General features: G+C 40.7%; 1 protein-coding gene across 1 annotated transcript in view; it reads left to right on the top strand.

Moving 5' to 3' along the window:
* GLIS3 (GLIS family zinc finger 3) overlaps positions 1-20,009 on the top strand; it is a 347,865-nt gene that overhangs the window by 240,849 nt on the left and 87,007 nt on the right. The window contains exon 7 of the mRNA XM_069964277.1: positions 11,251-11,392. Coding sequence (XP_069820378.1) covers positions 11,251-11,392 — 142 coding nt within the window. The remainder of the gene's footprint in view (positions 1-11,250; positions 11,393-20,009) is intronic.

Raw genomic sequence — 20,009 nt, 5'->3', positions numbered from 1 at the left:
AAGATTCCCACCCAGTTTGGATTCAAATGTGAAGAAGTGGTTCAGTATTGCCTAACTAAAGGGTAACTCAATCACAACACCTAAGCAGGATGCCAAGTCGATGTTGGACAAAGGCGTTCTATAGAAAATATTAAGTTAAATTCTGATCGGATGTGACAAGGTTGACTAGAAGACCTTTATTACAGAACAGACACAATCTAATTGGAAATGTGGCTCCAATAAATGAAGCCTCTAAACCATGGTATTCTACAGAATAATAGGATGTGGCACATGTATCGACAGCATCTATGTATACAAAGCATAATGTTTGTATTTCTGCGCGTTCATTGTATTTAAAAGAGGCTGTATATATCCTCCGGCATGCCAAAAACATACTGTTATGGATGCTCTCAATTATCTATTTTACAAACATGAATTCCTAGATTTATGCTGAGTACCATGTAGCAGATGTGCTGTTTAATCCCTTCAGTGCCACAGGGACTTCTTAGAAATTATACACAGTACATGGATGCCTCTTAACCCTTTGTGTACGTCTATCAGTATCCCAAACATAGACGTAATGACACTGAATGTAACTATGTTGACATATTTTAGTAAATCAGAAGAAGGGCTTTTTCTATTATGTTCAGTGGTCATATAGATGGATATTTTTGCTGTTATTTTGGCTACTCGGCACATGGCAGTACTTGGTGTTGTATAACTTTCAATACTGTAGAGCAGTGCTTCTCAATTCTAGTTCCAGCACTACTGTAGACAAGGGATAGTGGGACCATTTTCCTTTTTCTTTCAAATCAACTGATATCTGAAAGTTATATAGATTTGTAATTTACTTCTATTAAAAAATCTCAAGTCTTCCCATACTTATTAGCTGCAGTATGTCATGCAGGAAATGTTTTATTTTCAGTCTGACACTGCTCTCTGCTGACATCTCTGGCTGAGACAGGAACTTTTGTCTTGTTTTTCCATGAATCCTCATAGAAAACCTCTCCTGCTTTGGGCAGTTCCTGTCTCAGCCAGAGATGTCAGCAGAGAGCACTGTGTCAGACTGAAAAGAAAACAACATTTCCTGCAGGACAAACAGCAGCTAATAAGTATGGGAAGACTTTAGATTTTTTAATACAAGTAAATTACAAATCTATATAACTTTCTGACACCAGTTGATAAGATTTTCGATGGACAACCCCTTTAACAAGTTATACCTGTTAATATGCAATCATGGGTACATTGTTCTACAGTCACTGGAATATTACATTACAGAAAAGATTCCCATTCCTATTAGATGTCATGGGGAGGCTAGCTTCAGCATTAACAGAAGTCTTTTATCCGATATATCCATCTCTTTTGTGCCTAACCATCTGCAGCCTGTAACAACCGAGTGCCAAGATAATATGCATTGATTCCTATGAGCAATCAATATATTGCTCATAGAAGTCACCTAGAGGGACTATAAAAAAAATCTAAATTTGTTTTTAGTATAAATTAAAAAAAAACAACATCCCATAATAAAATTTTAAACCAACCCCCTTTTCCTATTTTTTTTAATTAAAAAAAGTATACATATTTGGTATTGTTGCATTTGAAATCACCTGAACTCCTAAAAGATCATATTCCTGATCTCCTAGAGTAATCGGCATAAGCGCAAAATGCGGCATAACTGCATTTACGCAAGTTTGGTACAGATTGGTATAGATTCAATTGCCCCATGTAAATAATTTTTGTTTGGTTTCACTACATATTTTATGGGGAAAAAAAATAAGTGTGTCATTACAAAGTAAAATTGGTGCCATAAAAAATTATGAAAAAATTATGAAAATTCTCTTGCTCACTAGAGGGTTAACCCCTTTAAGGTCAATGCCAATTTTCGTTTTTGCGCTTTTGCTTATTCCACTTTATGTTTAAAAGGCCATAGTACTTTTTTTCACCTAGAAACCCACATGAGCCCTTATTTTTTGCGCCACTAATTGTACTTTGCAATGGCAGGCTGAATTTTTGCATAAAGTACACTGCGAAACCAAAAAAATTGAATGTGTGGTGAAATTGAAAAAAAAAACAAAACCGCATTTCTTTTGTTTGGAGGGTATTTGTTTCTACGCCGAAAACCCTGGGGTAAAACTGATATGTTATGCATGTTCCTCAAGTCGTTACGATTAAAACGATATATAACATGTATAACTTTTCTTTTATCTGATGACCTGTAAAAAATTCAAACCATTGTTAACAAATATATGTTCCTTAAAATCGCTCCATTCCCAGGCTTATAACGCTTTTATCCTTTGGTCTATGAGGCTGTGTGAGGTGTCATTTTTTGTGCCATGATGTTTACTTTCTATCGGTACCTTGATTGCGCATGGATTTTTTTTGCGCTTACGCTGTTTATTGTGCAAGATCAGGAATGTGATAGTTTAATAGTTCGGGCAATTATACACGCGGCGATACCAAACATGTTTGTTTATTTGTTTATTTATTTATATTTATAAAATGGGAAAAGGGGGTGATTTGGATTTTTATTTGGAGAGGGGATTTTTTATTAATAAAAACACTTTTTTACTTTTATTTTTACTGTAACTTGAAGTCCCCCTGGGGGACTTGTATATACACCGCAATGATTTCTCATAGAGATCAATGCTGTGTATATACACAGCAAAGATCAGTCACATCGGTGATAGATTGCTATGGCCTGCTGCCGACCTGGGATCTTTGCGACGCTGAGTGCCGGCCCGGCCAGAAGACCGGATCTCCTGGGAGATCCGACCCACTAGACACCAGGGACGTGCAGTACAAAGCACTTCAATGCAGCTGTCAGGTTTGACAGCTGCATTGAAGTGCTTAATTAGCCGGCGTGGCAACGGGACCCGCGCCAGCTAATAGAGGCAGATTGCAGCCGGGAGCTGTGCCGTTCAGAGCGGGGTCCCGGCAGGACCCCTCTCTGAACTCCCCCTTCCCCCACATGACGTACCAGGTACTTTATGGGACGCTAAGGGGTTAAAGTCCTTTCCCATAAAAAAATCAAATAATAACTAACAGGGGGGGTCTTAATAATATAACAAATCCCAGGACCTTTCAACATTTTCAATATAAGTAAAATATATCCTCGTTCACAAAGTTTATGAAAGATGATGGGAATAGCTCACCAGTGACCAGATAAAAAATAATAAAAACATATATTCTGATATTCTCAATAAAGTGTTAGAATCAAAGCGGCCATCTTTTTGCATGGCTTTTCCATGGCTGTCCTGTCTTTTAGCTGCTGCAAAATGACATTGTGTGATCATAAGCCCTATAGTGCAAAGAGTAATAGATGATCATAGAGTAATGAACAAATATCAACAGATAATGATAGCAGAAAAATAGTAAAAGTCGAGGTCCATGGAGTCCCACATGCCCCGTCCCAACCAGATACTTCCTTGGGGGAAATACAAATATTAGAAAAAAGTGAAAACTTCTTTTTCACAAGTTTCAAGGAAAAAAACTTTACCAATAATAATAGTATTTAAACACAATTGGTATTGCTACCTATAGAAATGTCCAAACTACTTATATATAACGTTATTCATCCCGCACAGTGAACACCACTTTAGTGCCCCTATAGTTACATTGGGAAGGCAAGTTTTGTGAACAGCCTGGGGCCAATGGTATACTTAATTAATAAGTTGTCACAATGGCCAAAATAAACTGTTCCATGCCTGGTTTAGCTCTGCTAAATCTGTACAGTATGTGGCAAAGTGTGAGCTGAAATTTCTAATAATTTGTTTTGGAGTGTAAACTATTTTGTTTCATTAAAATGCTGAACATGAAGAAATGTTTTAGCACATGAAGAAATGTTGAGAAGTGTCTAAATAATTTTCATAAAATCTAATTAGCTCTTTATGTGCTATTATTTTACATTATTACAGAGTTTTGGTATTTCAAGTTTTTTTTTACATTGTTGTAAACTATGTAAATATGTGAAGAACTAGCTTTACCCATATGATAGCAGTGACATATGTCAATCAAAGAAGGTAGAAAACCGTAAACATAGTACCAATAAATGTGAGGACAAGGAATGTGACCTACCTCCCCTCTCCACTGACTTTTGTCTCTTGTCCCAAAGGTTGATCAGTAAACATAAAACATTGGATTACTCAGCTTCTTTTAAGCCTTTGCAAACAAATTTGTTATGAGACATTGTTGTATTCAGGACACAGCGTCATGGTTGCAGCATAGACCTAGCATGAGTAGGATACTGTGTGAGTTCTGGTATTAAATTATTACATAAAGCAAAATAAGTGCCTTTTAGGAGGTGAAGTCAGAAATTAATTCCCTACATGAAAATTGCCATCTTCAGCCATGAACATAGTATTCTTTTGCTGTTTTAGTCTGTGTTCACACACTTTTTCTGATTGCATTACATATCTGTAAAAAATCCTTTCAATATTAAAAAAATGGTAGTTTTTAAACATTTTTTTACCCGTGTTTTGCCTTATGTTCATATTTTTGCCTTATTTTTAATGTGTACATTGTCAGGTACTGATTAATCTTTTGTAAGAGGTAATTCACTATTTAAAATAATATATATATACTGTATATATATAGCTATTCTTTTTTCGAGACAACGTCTGCTATTTCAAAACAACAGCTGTTATTTGTACAAAAAAAAAAAAACGGCCGTCAAACGTCCAAAAAAAGAAATTGCGTGGTCGTAGCCTATGGGTGCAAAAATAAAAACCTAGGGGGAATTTATCCAAAGCGTGCCTGGCGTACATCGTAAGAAAGGCAGATTTATGCAGACCACTTGGTTTCACAAACATCCATGCCTTCTCCTGACAAGGCAGGGAGGAGGCTTGGCCTCCTGCACCTGATTTATTATGATTCATGCTTGGTAGCAGGCGTAAATCATGGCAAAAATCTAAACCAGCCTCAGATCTGGTGTAGATTTCTGCGACTGCCCTGCAGCCTCAGATTTGCCAGATTTACTCACAGGCATGTGCCTCTCAGTAAATTCTGCATGGAGCATAGGGGAATGGCTTAATGTAAGACTGGCATACAGGTATGCTGGACTTGATAAGTTCCCCCTCATGTGTGAAAAGAATATATTTTTTGTTATAATTTTAGTCCGTGAACATAGTGTAAATATGAAACTTTAAACTTAAGGCTATGTTCACACTACGTAAGTTTCCGGCCGTAGCGCGTTCCGTGAATAAGCGGCCAGAGACTTACGTAGTTTGCGTACAATGGAAAGTATACGTTGTACGGCTACACAGTTCACACTACGTACGAATTTACGCCAGGTTCGTTCGCGGCGCCGTAAAAAATGAACCAGACCATTGTTTGCGGACAAAAATGTCGTAACTTACGCCCGTAGTGTTACATGCGGTCCCGTACGTAGTGGTGATTTCTTCAATTTTGCAGCTTTTTGTGCCGATCCAAAAGGTTCTGTGGGGTGTCCGGGGCTAGGCGAAGCGTTCCAAGTAAAAGACCGCTGTCAGATCGCTATGTAGGGCGCTCGGGAAGCGTAAGTAGACTACGGGCGTAAGTTCGCGGTCCGTACGTAGCCGGCCGCAAGTAGCGTAAATCTCCGGCCGGAGTTCACCGCGTATATGTCCGGCCGCGAAAATATGCGGCCGGACATATACGCAGTGTGAACATAGCCTAAAGGGATACCCCAATATCACAAAATATTTTTGTATGTTGCTGGGGCTGGTATAAAAATGAAACAATAAAAGTCATCCTTTTTCAGCCATTGATTGACTGGTCAGGTAGGTCCTGCTAAGACATCATATCTTGGAGGTATGGGGAAACAATGAGCAGATAGTTTGAATATGAAAAGAAAAGATCAAAAGAAAACTTTATATGTTGCCATAAGGAATAAAAGGAAAAAGATGGTAGAATGGAGGACCCATGTACCTCTACGAAAGCTCTCTTATGACTCCATACAAAATGTAAAGATCAGAGCCGGACTGCAACTAAAAAGCAGCCTGGAAAACAAACCTCATCAGCTCATATACAATATAGCAGAAAAAGCCACACCTTAATACTCCATAAAAAATATGTACTACATGATCAACACAAGGACAGTAGAACACAGAAACACCTAATCACATGGTCATTATAACTGATTACAGTTTCCAGCGTGCACTGAAGACTCATTTCTTCAGGTGCGCTTATAACATTCCCTTAACTCTTCTCCCTCTCTGCTATCCCTTCTCCATTCTCTCTATATCCTCCTTGGTGCCATGTACTTTCTACCTGAAACAAGACAACGGCGTTTGACTGGCTTGCCCAATCACCTATAGGCACTTTGCGACTATGTACAATGACTTGAACATTGGCAAACTAAAGCACTTACTGTCTCTTGTGTCACCTCCAGTCCTCCTACTCTGTAAGCTCTCATAAGCAGGTCTCTAACTGTTTGTATCATATTCTATTTTATTTTACTTATTTATTGCATAATGTATTATAAATATTACCTGTTCTTTACTTATATATTTTAAAAAAATGCTGCGGAATCTGTTGGTGCTATACTAATAAATATTATTATTATTACAACCAATAATACAGCCATATATTGGCCATACAGGGGTCAGATTACCGCAAGACTACAGCTTCCCGACTTTATATCACCCCTGAATAACTCTAGAGCATCTTTTCTTATAACTCTGCTTTGTGCAATGCTTCTGTTATTCCTCCTGAACTTTAGGCAGTTGTTTGACATTGACTGACAGTCTCCTTTCATTACTGACAAAATCAGATTGTGTGGAGACACATCCTATTAACAAAGGGAATTGTATTACTACTGATTTTAATTTAAAGGAGTGTCTGGGACTTTCAATAAACTAGCTGTTAGACTTCAGTTGGTGTTGTGTATTCTATATACACTTTAATTACTTATTTTTATTACTTATTTGTAGCTCCTCTTGTGTTTTCCTCACTCACATGACCAGTCTGCTCAGTAGAAGATGTAGCAGAAAGGGAAGCATGACATGGAGGAGTGAAGGGCTGATAGCCACCTTCTTGGAGTCCAACACTTCTAGACAACAAGCCTAACCACAGTTCCACCTGTAGCTATCAGCCCTGCTCTCCTCCATTTCACACTGCCTTTTCTGCTACAGCTTCTACTGAGTCAGGGGTCAGGGCTAAAATCAGTGTGCAATTCCAGCCGGCCCAGGGGAGGGACACCTACCCCACCCACCTGATGACTCATGATTCAGTGGAAGGAACAGGAAACATATTGAATGTGACATCACAGGAAGTAAAGAAATCACAAGCACAGTGGTCATGTAACTGAGCCTGAGAACACAAGAGGAGATAGAAATAAATAATAAAAGTGTACATTAAACATACAAAACCCACAGAAGTCAATGCAATGTGTAACGGTGGCTGGGCGTTCTCTCCTTGGTCCCTTGTCCCTTTACTCACCAGCTGCAGCCATCCTTTCCTCCACTGCTGCGGTCACCGCGGGCTCTGCTTAGAGATGAGCGGACTTTTCGGATTTCTAGTTCGTGAGAACCAGAACGATCGGCGTCGGATTCCCGCTGTCTGCTCGCTCCGTGCAGAGGGTGGATACCTCCTAATGAACGCCTGGAAAACTGGGATACAGCCATTGGCATTGGCTGTATCCCAGTTTTCCAGGCGTTCCTTAGGAGGTATCCACCCACTGCACGGAGCGAGCAGACAACGGGAATCAAATGCTGATCGTTCTGGTTCTCACGAACCAGAAATCCGAAAAGTCAGCTCATCTCTAGCTCTGGTGTGTCTGGATCATCTGTCTTGTGTCCTGTTTGTTTGAAGAGGTAGCAACCTGGCGTATCCTCCAGAGAAGTCTATCTCCACCATCCAGAGTATCTTGAAGAATGGAGGATAACGCACTTAGGGATTGTTGGGCATGTCACATAGTGGGCTCACGTCCACTGAACATGACACAAGTTTATTGAAAAGTCTTGGAGCACCCCTTTAAAGAGGTTATACTAAGATTAAAAGGTGCCTATCATTCCGTTCATGTGGCCAGATCCCAGCTCAGGTCCCTGACAGGTGTGCAGTCCACTTCTAAAGCAAGTGGTGTAAGGAAGTGCCGGAGAAGACTGCATTAGTTACACTTACAATGCAGTCTATGGCTTACAGCAGTTCTGTACACCACTTGCTATAGAAGCAGACTATGTACCTGCCACAAACTAAATAATAAATTCCATACTGACTAATTCATAATATATTTCATAGCTTGTACATTGCGCTGTCACTTGGCATTGTAAATGCATGCTTTTTTATACCTCATTGAAGAATATGCTGTAACAATATAAATATCCTGTAAGTGCTGCAGGAAATTGGTTGAATCCCTTGTCTGAAGCAGTTGTACTATGCTTGAGTGAAGATCATATCAATTTAATCTGTTTAATTGGATCTGTGGCTGCAATAAGCTCCATTCAATGAGTTCAGTCTGTTGCAAAGACTCAAACAAAAGCAGCAAAAAAAAAAAAAAACTACTTACTTTTCCAGCATAGTTGTTGGTAGTCCTATCTTTAGGGCTTTTCGTTAAAACTGTGAGATCAATTGAAAAATAAAAATCGTGTCTATTCACTTACATTTACAGCTGTGACTATGCATATATTTTGCTATGTTATGCTATTATGGGCTTATAACTGAATTTATACTTTAGCTTTAATGTGATTATAGAGGGAAATATTTCTCCCCACATAGTAGATATCCTGCATGGTGTTACCTGTGAAGATAAGCAGCCTGGAATTAATAATACGTAGAAAAATAACATAACTTTCACACCACGTTTTAAATCTACCTGTTGTCTTAAAAGTTTAAAAAAAAACTTGCAATGCTTTGTAAGGTTAAAAAAGCACTCCCACATAGTGACATCCCTAACTCCAGCACTAAACCATTAACCTCTACATCCTTTACAAACCTCTTCTAAACTTTCTTTACCTTCTTTACAAACATGACCCACAAATTCTACTTTACTCAATAACTCCAAGCAGACAAGGGAGCTAACCATCATAGCAATGGGACAGGCGGGAGGAAGAAAGGATGCCGGGGCACAACGGGAGAATAAAGATCAACCCCCAAAAAACCACATACCACACAACCATAAGGAAGTCAAATTTTCTCGATTCTTCCTCTATGGGAGGCTTGCAATTGCGATACAACTTTCTACCTTATACATTATTCTCTGTTAATAACCAGGTACCCCAACTTGCCTCAAGGGAGGTGGCACTATTATTGAGCACCTCCACCCCTTGGACTGTCTCGCCTCGCTGACAAACAAAGGCCCTGGTGTTAAGTACCCCCCTTCCTTGCTTGGATAGGTGCAGTGCTGGGGAGAGAAGGGGTTTCCTGTTTATACTCACCACAGACTTCTTCAGTCTTTACCAGAGCCCGGAACACTGAGCTAGAATTGTGCCAGGCTCTGGTCCTTCAAATATCACAACAGTGAATCAGCGGCTGTAGCTGAGACATTGCTTGCTCCGCTGATTGGCTGAGATGATGATGCACAAGGGTCATCTCAGCCAATGAGCGGCTGCAACAAGGTCCCCGGCTCAGCAGCTGATTGAAGAAGATGCAGAGAATACTGGGGGTAAGTTAACCATCCCCCTCTTCCCCAACAGAGGACAGTCTGGGCAACAGGGGGTACATTTATCCACCTCTGCACCCCTTCAGCAACCTGGCACACAGAAAACTCCAGCAAGGAAGGGCCATTTAAACCCTACAGCATTTTAACCCGAACACGGACTTTAGCAGTGAATTCCATGTTCAGCTAAAAATACCGACCTGAAAAACGGCCAAAGACAAAAAGTTTAATTCCAAAAAAATGTGCCGCATTGGCATTTTTTTGTGACTTTATTTTAAGCCAAACAAAAAGAATGCGTGAGGGCACCCTTAAAAGGGTTATCCAGGCTTAGAAAAACATGTCCCCTTCCAGAAACAGCATCACACTTGTCTTTAGTTCAGATGTGATTTGCCATTAAACTTAATTCACTTAAATGGAACTGAGTTGCAAAACCCCACCCAAACTGGAGACAAGAGTCTTGCTGCCATGTTTTGTTAAGCTTGGATAACCAACCAGAATATGCAAGATGTGTTAAACAGCCAGTTTGGCTGTTTCTGACTTCCCTAGCCCCTCTGACAGCAGCAAGCATAGTCGAGGGTCATGGGCCCTTTATAGTAAGACGTGCGTGTCCCAAAAATAGACTCACTTCTATTATTTATGGCATGACATCCTTTGGATATGCCATAAATGACCCAGATGGCAATATCTCTTTGGCTTCCATTTATTGCAGTCAAAAAGCTCACACATCTTGATGCACTTCTGTACAAATAATACAGAAAGAAAGTGTGGGAAGTTTAATATATATATATATATATATATATATATATATATATACATACACACAAATTTTAATAAAACATTGGGAAGAATTTAATAAATCCCACTAAATCCTATTGCCTTAGTGTTCACCTGATTCATTTAGATGTGTGTACAACTTTACAACTTCACGGGACTAGCATAAACCGGCAAAAAGTTACTTTTCTACACTAAACTAAAGATGTAGGAGGTTGATAAATTCCCTACATTATTTATCTGCTAGAGACCTAAATCTAATACAGGGACTTAGCTTAGCAAGGTATAATGGTGCCCAAAAGACAGATCAATAACTCAGCCCTGCTCAATACTTAATATGTACATTTCATCTTATTGCTCTGTCACATGCAAATACAGCACCAAATAATATTGTTTTAGTCCTCCTCCTAATATGATTTTGCTACTCTCATAACAGTTGAATGCCTTTCGTAGGTATGTGTATGTTTACATACAGTTTACCATGTAGCCACTGATCAATAAAACAAGTCCACCTCTGTATTTTGAACTGAGGCCAAATATGATGAGCCTGGCAATGCTTGAGCTACAGGACTACTTTAAAAAGTATGCAAATCTTTCACAACATGTTTAGTTCCTGGAGTACACGTGCAACTGATTTCATGATGAATACCCATTACAGCTGATAGCAGTAAAACGTAAGGCTTAGTAGGTAATCGGAAGCAGGCATCTTTAGCTGTGGAAAAGGAAAACATATGGATTTCATAGAACTACTTAGAAACATCTTTACCATGAAAAATAAATTATTGCTAATTACCAAGACTCATGCTAGCCTTTCCTGACAGCCAGGTCCCCAGCTTTAACACACTGATGTCACTTCATTGGATTTCCCAAGGTATTGTTGCAATGTAACCAAACAAGCAGGTGATATCTATTCTTTCCTTTTCCTATAGTTACGACAAAGGACGGAGCTTGACCAAGAAATCCTCAGTGATTGTCTCACTATTCAGCCTCTTCAGCCAGCAACGTCACCACAGGATCCTGCAGAAAATACATTAGGAAGGTCTCCTGGTCCTGTGCATGATGTATTTCCAGGTATCAGATAACAATCATCTTAATATAGTTAGCTGATATATGTAGACTGACTTCTGAGGTCATTGCTTGCACCGTTGCACTGTTGCCTTGCAGCACTGAGGTCCTGAGTTCGTATCTGACCAAGCATCTGCATAGAGATATATTCCTCTGCATATGAATATTCCTCTCTATCAGCATGGGTTTCCTTCAGTTTCTCCTAAACTTCCAGAACATACAGTAGGTATACAGCCGCAATAGGGACAGGGGCAGATGTAAAAGGCGACAATCCCTGTACAGCAGTGTGGATTATTTCAGCACTGAATAGGCAACAGAAACACATGAATATGATGTATTCACACAAGCCTTTGCCTTAGCCCTGCCTAAAGTCTTATAAAATGTTTAACTGTAAAATGGTCATTTTACAGTTTAAAAAGCAGTCCAAAGAAACAAAATTAGTTTTACTATGAAGTTCTAATCAAAGCAATAGTACCCGACCCTTTGTTCTCACGTGTCAATTTTAAAGCTGTAGTTTTTTTTTTTAAAATTAAGTGCAACTTTTTTGGGGGGGCCCTCTACGGCCTAAAAACAGCTGGTTGTCCTTCATATTCTGGGCTGTATTTTGAGCAGTTTTTTGTGCTATATGTTTTGTCCTAGTCCAAAAACTGGCTAGAAATACAGCTGAAAAATGGCCACATAATCTGCTGAATAAAGGGACAAAAAAGGCCCAAAAGGAAAGAAAGGCTAAAATAACTGCTGAAAATGTCACCTGTTTTTGAGCCTGAAAATGGCCCATGTTTGCTGTGTGTACATATATAGCCTTAATCTTCTACATCAGAACATTTTTGTTTCAGGGTATGGAGGCCAGATTTATCCCATACTGTATGTGAGACTTGTTCTTCACTAAACTAGGTAGCTACGTGTTAGAATTTATCTTTCATTACTCTTGCAATACCAGTTTTACAAGTAAAGTAAATGCCTGCACAGCTATATACACGTATCCTGTCATATTTTGCTCATTACTGACGTTAAGAAGAATTACAGTTGCACGTGACAACATTTAGTCAACAGAAGATATTAGACGCAAATATTTTCAGAGTAAGGAATAAAGCAAATAAGGTATGTGCTTAGGCCAGCATTGTCAGGAGACACCTCAGAAATATCCTCTTAGCAAAGTTGCAAAATGCAGCTATATTGCTTGTCACTTTTTGTTAGACTCTTAGCAAAACATAGTAAAATAGTAAGCTACATATAAATAGATCATGCTGATCCAACCAATAAGACCTCCTGCACATGGCCATAGGGGTTTTGCTAACCATGTCATCCGTATGTCACCCCCAGTCACAGACTGTGGAAGCAGTAAAAGTATGGAAGCCCGGACCACAAATCTGGACTAAAACATGACTTTTTTTTGTGGACTGGGCTCTGACCAGATGCATGGAGCATGTAAACCACGGTCATTTGCATAGGCCCATGGGATAGGATAGGGGCCATTTATTATTGTTGTAATAGTAGGACGAAAGTATTGGATAAGAAAACCTCCTCACATAATGCGCAATGATAGAGCTTATAGGTTATGACCATGTGACCAAGAAGAAAGAATAAACTACTCCATATTGGGATGGAAAAGCAATAGATAGCAAGTGGGTAGCATATGTAAAAAAAAAAAAAAAACTGTCTACAGAACACACAAAGAAACCTAGATGTGTTCAGCAAATAAATTACACAAGACCAAGAGGAACTTCAACCATACCTGATTTTGCACATGATGGCTTCTTCCAGGGTTATACTTATGTTGCTTTTTATATATACAACCACCTATGAGAATTTAGCTATTCACAAAAAAACACAGGTGTCATGTTAACCTCAAATTAGCTGGAGGTTAAAGTGCAGAAATATATATTTTTCAAATTCAAAAGTTTTATTAAAGTTTTTCAGAATACAATAAAATCGACAACCAGGCACAAAAAGGCACAATAAGGGTGCAGGAAAGAGCTACAGAAATATATATTTTATTATTATGCATAAAAGTATATACTGTAGGTATATTATCACAGCAAGGATACAATACATTGTGCATTATGTATTTATAAGCCTTTAGTGCTGGTTAGGTCTCCTGTGGTCCAAGCAGGAAGGAGAAGGTTTTTTTACCCATTTGCCTAATACTTTGGTCCTACTATTGCTGCACTTACGCACTATTCTTTATTTTGTACAATATCTTTGTCATTTGTCAATATCATTTGAGTCATCCAAGCAAAGGAACTCCAACCTTTATTTGTTCTGTTGTCACAGGCTGTCATCTTTTATGATTTTTTTTTAGCTTAACGGTATTTAAAAATGTTCCATTTTTCCTATACTTTACGTCTCTTTGTTGTTTGGTTTGATGATTGATGTAGGAAATACTTTAAAGGGGCTTATAGGTATTAATATACCTTTTTATTTATAAAATGCCTATCTTTATAAATGTAGGCATATTTCTCTAACTCATTGGGGGACATTTATTAAGTCTGGCATTTTTTACGCTGGGCGTAAAAATGTCCCCGTAGCTCCAGGGCTCAGGGGATTTATGTAGAGGCGCATTGCCTCTACATAAATCCCGATTTTACAGAGTCTCTCCATGCGAAAATTTTTAAACCTACGCCAGCTCAGAGCCATTTGCGTATAAATTAAGTCGCATCTGGCTGTTTTATGCCAACAAATATAACTTTTTGTTTTGCTTGATAACTTTCCCCCATTGTGTCCATGCATATCACAAGCAGCTCATTGATCTGAATGTGAACTGTGTAATTCTTCATTTTCCCTGTAGCGGCACTGCAGGGAAATTCAATACTTGCTGCCTGATTCTTCCACAGATTACAGCTGATTGCTGGTGGGACTCCATGTCATCGTGTTATCATCAGCGTGGGATTCTACCAAAATTAACAAATCCCTTAACCTGTGACAGTTTTTTTCTTCATTTTTTAAAATTATATTCTCCAAATTGATTTTGTTGGAGTTGGGCACTTAAATTTTTAAAGAACAAATAATGACAGAAACCGGTGCTCAAATACAGTATGCATGTAATACAAAGAAGCCAAATGTCAGTTTGAAAATCAAAGCTTTTTTTAAAACACGGCAATTAGAAGCTGTTTGATCAATCTATGAATCAGACGTCCAAAACTGTTTCTTTAGTATACATTATTACAAGCTTATAAATATATGTCAAACAAACTTAATAATGTGTATGCTACATAGGTTGGGTGATAAGAATATTATTTGTAAATAAAAAATGCTAGTTCTCAGTTTTATGTTGGGAAACCAACGTTTGACAGCCTTTGTTTAGAAAAAAAAAAATAGCTTTTTTTTAACAATTGCAACCATGTGTTTAAAGATTGGATGAAGTAGATGAAGAGTAAGGATGGGGGCCACATTTAGTCCAGAGAAGCAGAAGTCTCTTCTGCTGCTTCTGGGCAGTCATTTTCTGCGGACAGTTTACATTCAGCAGGGGCCATGTGCTGCATATTTGTTTTGTAATCAGAGACACAAACCTGGACAAAGGTTCCATTTATTAAGAAATTTTACCCTGCAGGAAAACTATAAATCACCCAACAGAAGAAAATCTGTGCTTGTGAGTGATCTGGAATTCATACATGCTTTAAAAGTCATATAAGCGAGCAACGGAGCAAGTTAGCAATGAACAAACTGGTAATAACAGTTTACGAGTGGTAAAAGCTTTTCATCAATTAGGCATCAAATGGGAGGGATATACATTTTACAGTTATTACGACATAGGAAAATCTTAATTTATGTGATTTTTGTTTAAAGGGTCAATGAACAAAATAGTTTCGAACTAAAAAAATGAAGAACTGGTCTGACTTGACCAGCTGAGATGCAGAACATTTTGCATGGTCTGTTGTTAGCAATGTCGTCATACAGGCATACATAAGGCATAGGCAAAGCTTGACTTTCAGCAGCAGAGTATGGGCAGCGGTGTAGAAGCCAGGTAGAAAAATGTATGATTTTTTTTTTTACTCACTCTCTCCCTGGGCATTGTCACAAAACCTCTTTATGCTGGGTTCACACACTGTAAAACACCGGTCTTTCTGTGACCAGGCCGTGTGCTGCAGTACCAGCCAGATGAATTTCATTTGTGCTGAATTGGGATGCGGGCGCATCCGTGTGTCCGCATCCCAACTCTCCATAGCACACAATGAAGATCCGCACATTCGATTGTGTGAGCTGTCAGTGTTGTGCGGCCACTATTTAATTGTGTGGCATGTTCGTTTTTCATGCGGCCGCTAGGAGTCCCGGCTGGGGTGTATACTATGTGTATACACTGCGGTCGGTATTCCATTGACTGCAGTGCAACATCAATTTTCTATTAATCATGGCCGTTGTTGCAAATCGGCAACAGCGAAAGTCATTAATAGAAAATTTACTTTGTGTGATCATAGTCTTAAGGTCAATACAATCTCTCAGGATCTGTCAGCATCTGTTGGCGCCCATCATTGAATGGACCATTCGTTCTGTGTCACATAAAAGGGTCTGCAACAGAGGCTCAGAACAGGACCTTGTATTTCTATACATAATGTTCTGTTTCAATATAAACTTCTGCCTGGCTGCAAAAAAAAACAACTGCAACACAAAATGGCATGATAAATTGGTGCAAGGCATTTTTCACAAAATACTGTGCATAAAACCTAAAAACAAATCTAAAAAGGCAAAATTACAAAGATATTTGTAAATAAAATGTTTACAGTAGTTCTTCCTGTCACAAAGGGTTTACATTGATAAATCTCCAGGGTCCTTAGTCAGTGAGTAGACATTAGTCTCTGCAGGGAACATGCTGCTTAACTCAGCTCAGCTGTAAATTTAGTACATTTTTGCTATAGCACATATTGCAAACATACTTAAGTCAAAATGTCATTCGAAAAAAAGCTGAGTTTTATTATGCATGATTGCACGAGAGAACAATCCTATTAGATGATCAGAAGGCATTCCCTTAAAGATATATGACAACTTAAGAAACTGAGAAAGAGAAATATTTGATATACAGTACATTGGCAGTTTTGGCCAATTAATAACATATTTATGGAATATCTATCCAGGATATATCAATTATCTGACTGAGAGTTTGTCCACTTAGGCCCCCATTGGAACCAGGAGACCATGCTGAAGCCAGGCTTAAGTGAGAGGAAATTATTGTCGATATCTCCCTTGAAGGTCACCCCCCTATAGATTCCTATGGCTTGTGGGCACATGCAGAAATCCAGTGGGCACAAAATTGCCATTTTCCTGAGAAGGTCCCAGAGGTTTGACGCCTTTGTTACTTGGCTACTTCTCTGAATCATTTTGTACGTGTTTTTTTCTTTAGAGACCATCATTATTTAGAGATGGTTTGGTAGATAACACATTTAATGATGCATGTTTTACAATCTTTTATGTTAATAATCAGATCAGGGTTTGACTACCCATCTGACAATTCTGGCAAATGCTAAATGGGCTGATGTCCTGGGTGGGTTGCTCCTCCCTTACATCTTTTCCCCCTGTTGGATGTGCTGCCTGTGCTGAATATAACATGCACCTACCTCCCCAGCTCCAGCACTGAAATCTGATGTCCTCTGCTCTGGTTCTCAGTCCACCAGCCACTTCCTGGTCTGAGCAGGACAGGAGTGGATCATAATAGGTCCTTTTCGGGCGGTATATTGTCTCCTGGCTACAGTTCTGCCGTGATTTGCAAATAATTGCTGCTTTTTACCACAATTTTGCACAAATGAGGTCATTATGACATTACATATCCTATACTATGAACATGCTAGTGTAACACACGCCATGCTAGTGCTGCCATAGTTACAGTGGGGTGAGGGGGCCCAGACTTAGTGAACAGCCCGGGGCCTATGGTAAAGTTAATCTGCCCCTGGAGCAGGAACCTGGGTTGTGACGGCACCCCCACTTAGCCATTGTAACGCCTTGAGCCGTGGATCCACTGAACCACTACTAGCGATGGCACTAACCTCACCAGGGAGCGGAGTCTAAGGGGCTGTGGGTTTTCACCAGAGCCCGCCGCAAGGCGGGATGGACTTGCTGCGGCAGGCGACCCCCAGGTCGCTACCCCTGGCTTGGTTGCTAGTGACTTCAGGCGAGGCGTGGCAGGAACAGTAGGCAGGAGATAGTGCAGGCAGAGGTTTGTAGGCGTAATCGCAGGTGGCAGACGGTACTCAGGAAACAACGGGTAAAGCAGCGGACAGGAGCTAGGGACCGGGACAGCGGACAGGAACTAGGAACAAGGACTGAGGTCAGGAATAACAGGGAGCTGGGCCAAACGCTATGGGAAGCATGTAGAGGCTCCAACACAAGGGACAGGGTATGCTGGGATTTATAGGGAGTGATTAGTGCAACTTCCAATTAGGGGCGGACTGGCCCTTTAAATCTGAGACAGCCGGCGCGCGCGCGCTAGGAAGCGGGGACGCGCGCTGGCCGCCAGAGAGACGGGAGCAGGGCGAGGTAAGGTGCCTCCCGGGGCCGATCAGGTAGCAGCGCACATGGACCCCGGCGGCTGCATGGGGCAGAGAGAGGTCGCGGCGGCGGCCCGGAGCACGGGACGCCGCCGCAGCCGTGGCAGCCATTCAGCGGCCATAGCAGGGTCCCACCTTGGCCACTGAATGGTTGAGACGATATGATCGTGCAGACCCTGCTTTAAACATTGCCAAAACCAAATTCAGCCTACAATTATCAGTGAAACACAAGTACTGGCTGCGTCCTCTAGTCCCTCCTATTCACCAATAATTGCAGGCAGCAAGGGCTTATTCCCATGTTCCATGAAACCTGGAAAACATCAATGGTAAAGCTCTGCATTGGATCATTATCATGCCGGGTGCAGGGAAAGTGTTTGAATATTCGCAGTACTGTAATAACACAGCGGCACTACTGCTTTGTTACAGTGTCACGGTTATTCAAACACTTTTCATGATTCTGACAAGATATTGGTACTAGAGACGAGCGAACTTTTCAAAAGTTCGGTCCTACCGGACTTTCGGATTTTTTTTGGAAAGTTCGGTTCGACCGAATTTCGGATTTCTTCGGATTTCATAGCTTAAAGCATCTATATGATACGGGGGTAGTGTATTTGGTTGAATTTAGGGCTCTACATGTCAGTAACATTGTTATCTTTTCGATATCTCAAAGTCATTTTTTTTTTAGACTTCAATATTCACCATTACTGGGTCTATGCAGGAAATTCACCATTACAGGGTCTATGCAGGAAACTCACCATTACAGGGTCTATGCAGGAAATTCACCATTACTGGGTCTATGCAGGAAAAAGGTCACAAATGCAGTGAAGGAGCAGCAGTAGTCATTGGAGGCCAGTGGAGGTCCAGCAATAGTCATTTGAGGCCAGTACAAGAGCAGCAGTAGTCAACATGGAGGCCAGGCAGGAGCAGCAGTAGCCAACATGGAGGACAGGCAGGAGCAACAGCAGCCAACATGGAGGCCAGGCAGGAGCAGCAGTAGCCAACATTGAGGCCAGGCAGAAGCGACAGTAGTTAACATGGAGGGCAGGCAGGATCAGCAGTAGCCAACATGGAGGCCAGGGAGGATCAGCAGTAGCCAACATGGAGGCCAGGCAGGAGCAACAGTAGTCAACATGGAGGGCAGGCAGGATCAGCAGTAGCCAACATGAAGGCCAGGTAGGAGCAGCAGTAGCCAACATGGAGGTCAGGCAGGAGCAACAGTAGTCAACCTGGAGTGCAGGAAGGATCAGCAGTAGCCAACATGGAGGCCAGGCAGGAGCAGCAGTAGCCAACATGGAGGCCAAGCAGGAGCAACAGTAGTCAACCTGGAGTGCAGGCAGGATCAGCAGTAGCCAACATGGAGGCCAGGCAGGAGCAGCAGTAGCCAACATGGAGGCCAAGCAGGAGCAGCAGTAGTCAACATGGAGGCCAGGCAGGAGCAGCAGTAGTCAACATGGAGGCAAGGGCAGGCACAGCAGTAGTCAACCTGGACCAGGTATTTTTGTCTCTCAGGATAAGACAGATGTGATATACACACTTTCAATCAGAAGGGTCCAAGTATAGAAATTGTGTATATATACACACATATATATATATATATATATATATATATATATATATTGTGACAAGGCACAAGGTATGGTGGTCGATGACAGATACGTGTCACCGTGGTTCAAGGCCTCGGTGGAGTAGGCCGGATAGAATTGGTCAGTAACCATAGGTTACTGACAGTTTTTTCTAATTTAGTATACCTGCTTTCAAGCAGTTGTTCCGGGCCGGCTTTTACTGGAGCAGTCTCAGAGTTGGGTGGGATGACTGCTCCCACGTATCCATCCCGGGTTTTCCCTGGCCTATAACAGCCAGGAGACTAGGTGAGCTGTGTGTGGTGTGTAACTCCAAAGCTGGAGCTTGTTTGGAGGTTCTGCTGTGTTGGTTCCAGGCAGAGAAGCTGGAGAATCTGCTGTAGCCTAAAAAGACTGTTCTGGTGAGAAATCCTGTTTTCGTTTAACCCTTTGTGCCTGAAGCAAGGCTATCCTTATGTTATTTGCACCTGCTGAAGAGAAGCTATTTTGTTACTGCTTGGACTTTGTGAAATAAAAACCCAGTGATTTTAACTCTGCTGTGTCTGTGATAGCTGTGACGGAGCTAAC

This window comes from Dendropsophus ebraccatus, chromosome 3, assembly GCF_027789765.1.
Source record: "Dendropsophus ebraccatus isolate aDenEbr1 chromosome 3, aDenEbr1.pat, whole genome shotgun sequence".
In the NCBI taxonomy this organism is placed as follows: domain Eukaryota; kingdom Metazoa; phylum Chordata; class Amphibia; order Anura; family Hylidae; genus Dendropsophus; species Dendropsophus ebraccatus.
This window is presented reverse-complemented; position numbering and strand designations above follow the sequence as displayed.